Source organism: Passer montanus, unplaced genomic scaffold (genome assembly GCF_014805655.1).
Source record: "Passer montanus isolate IOZ18808 unplaced genomic scaffold, ASM1480565v1 scaffold2233, whole genome shotgun sequence".
Taxonomy (NCBI): domain Eukaryota; kingdom Metazoa; phylum Chordata; class Aves; order Passeriformes; family Passeridae; genus Passer; species Passer montanus.
Window position 1 is genome coordinate 1 of NW_024366853.1, and position 2,686 is coordinate 2,686.

At 45.5% G+C, this 2,686-nt stretch overlaps 1 protein-coding gene across 1 annotated transcript; it reads left to right on the forward strand.

Moving 5' to 3' along the window:
* Positions 1–906: 906 nt before the first annotated feature.
* LOC120502582 (epidermal differentiation-specific protein-like) lies at positions 907–1,465 on the forward strand (the record flags this gene model as incomplete). The annotated part of the gene is given in 1 exon segment (XM_039710128.1): positions 907–1,465. A coding segment is annotated over 1 exon segment (559 nt), but the record flags the coding sequence as incomplete, so codon positions are not given.
* Positions 1,466–2,686: the final 1,221 nt, after the last annotated feature.

Sequence of the window (2,686 nt, forward strand, 5' to 3'; positions counted from 1 at the left end):
TTCCAATTACTGTGGCTCAGACAGCTTCGGAAGGAGGACAAACATGAAGTCAAGTTCTAAGGTTATCAGGTCACTCACACTTCAATGAACTTTTGAACCAGAGCAATGAGATGTCTGGTTGTAGGACATCGAAAGCAAGATAGAATATTAACGATTTTTTGATCTCTGAGCATGATATTGACCATCCTCAGTTCCTTGGAACTGGGTGATTCACACTTTCACTTCTGAGCCAGCTATAAATGCAGGCAGGTGAAACCTCAGCCCTGCACTGGAGGAATTGCCCTCAGCTCTCCCCAGCCCTGCAGCTGATAGCAAGGTAAGAGGCACCCTGTGCACAGGAGGGCTGGAAGGGTTTCTTGGGCAGCTGCTGTGAAATGCAGGGCAAGGGAAGGAGGCTTTAGTGTTGGGCTGAGAGCTGCAGCAGAGCCGTGAGGGTCTGCTGTGTGTGTGCAGAGACTGAACCCATCTCAGGGCATGAGGAGATGGATGGCTGCTGCAGGAGAAACAAACCTTAGCAAGGGAGAGGGTGGAGGGGGCCAGTGATACACAATTGTGGGAGATGGATGTGAGAGTATTTTACGACTTAATCTGGGGGATATCTGTAAAACAACATATATAACTAAATAAAACTGGGTAGTAATAGGTACATACTTCATTTTACATTCTCTTCCAAATGGACATTTCTATGTCATGCCCTCGCTCTTTTCCAGCTGCTGCTATGTTTATTCTTTGTTCAAAATGTGTTGCTTTCCCTTCTTTCACTTTTTCGTCCCCCACCTTTTCCATAATTTTCTGTCTGGTATGTAAAGGCTTCTTACAAGCATTACCTACTTTCTCTCTTTATATTGTGCAGGCTGTCAGCCAGCTCCTATAGCAAGGAATCCAAACACCAGAAGTCCCACTGAGATGGGAAGACTCATCCTTTATGAGCATGCCAACTTCCAGGGTCTGTCCAAAGAATTCACCACTGACACTCCCAACCTAACAGCTGTGGGTTGGAATGATATTGTCTCCTCAGTGAAAGTAATTGGCCAGCCTTGGGTGGCTTATGAGCATGTCGAGTACAAGGGTCAGTTTCTGGTGTTTGAGGAGGGAGAATATGACTCTGTTGGTAAAGAGATGAATGACAAGATCAGCTCTCTGCAGCTGATCACGGAAGATCTGCACAATCCCCAGATCACTCTCTACGAACACGTTGAATATAAAGGCAGGAGCAGAATAGTAAGAGAAGCAACCGACCTGGCTGGGGGAAAAGACAATGACATTGTGTCTTCTCACAAAGTCCAGAGAGGTGTCTGGCTGCTGTGTGAAAACAGCGATGGAAGTGGGCCTCAGCACCTTGCCCGAGAACATGAGGATGTTCCCAATTACAAGGAAATCGACTTCAATGACAAGCTTTCCTTCCTGCATCCCCTTCGCCCTGGCCGTGACTCTTAGACTGCCGAGCACGTGACACTGAGGGAAGGTGCAGTCCCAGCAAGAAATCTCTGATCTCTGCTTGTGTGTCCCTTCCTTTGTGATTTGCATTACAAAGCTCTTGTGGTACCTTGGCCTGTTCCATTGTCTGTAACCTCTTTTGGGTTGTTGCCAATAAAGACTCTCTTGCAAGCAAGAGTGGATCTGTTTGATGGACTGTTCAGTGTAGATAAATATTGCCCTTTCCTGGAGAGATGTCTTTGTGTGCTCCAAAAATGTGTTGTGCAGTCACTTTGAGATGTTTTTCACGGATCTCTCCTGAAAGGAATAATCTCCTTCCAGTTTCACTATTGAGTAACAGTGGGTTCAGGCTTGACTCAACCAGTGCCCAAGTTTTTGATCGTATGAAAGAGTGCCCAAGCTAGAGGAGGCATGCCAGATGTGTGAAACCTGTTGTACCCTCAGGTGGCATTCCAGAGTCCTGGGCTATGGGCTGTAGAAGCATTGCAGGTTGTTTCTGTTGCTGAGTGAAACAGAAAGTGTTAGTGCAGAACCAGCATCACTTCCTTTGTAATTTGCTTTGCAATGCCCTTGTGTCCTCTGCCATTGTCTGTAATCCATCTTGTGTTGGTGCCATTAAAGAATCTTTTTCAATCAGCAGTGGGTCTGTTTCGTGCATCTTTGGAATAAGTAAATACTGCTCTTTCATGGTGAAATATCTCTGTGTATCCAGAGAATGGTCCACGCAGTCACTTGCAAACATTTTTCCTGGAGAATTTTGTTTCCTTATGGTTTAACTGGCCAGTAACAGTGGGGTCAGCCTTGACTCAAAAAGTCTTGGTGAGCATGTAGATCATTGCTGATCCTGGCCAAACCCTCACCTCCAGATTGCACCTAGCTATCACATGCTTGGTTGTAACTCAAGGCAGTGATTGTAGTGGTGACATAGTCTTCTACTGCCCTTAATCACATAATAAGCAGAAGGATTTCACTAATTTGAATTCTTCAATCCTAATGGCAAAAACTGCCTTGTTTTTTAATATCCTGTAATATCCTGACAAGGAATGAGGAATGACAAGGTGTATCAGGAACTGGTTAGTCATGTGCAAGACACGAGTGTGAAGAAGACTTTCAGCTTGTGTCATTGCAGGGCTGGCAATGTGCATTTGGCACCAGATATGTGCTTCCAGAGGGGAAGGTTTTCCTGGAGAGTGTGGTGTGTAATCACTTCCTACCCTAAACTCCTCTTCTCATAAACCCTGGGAACACT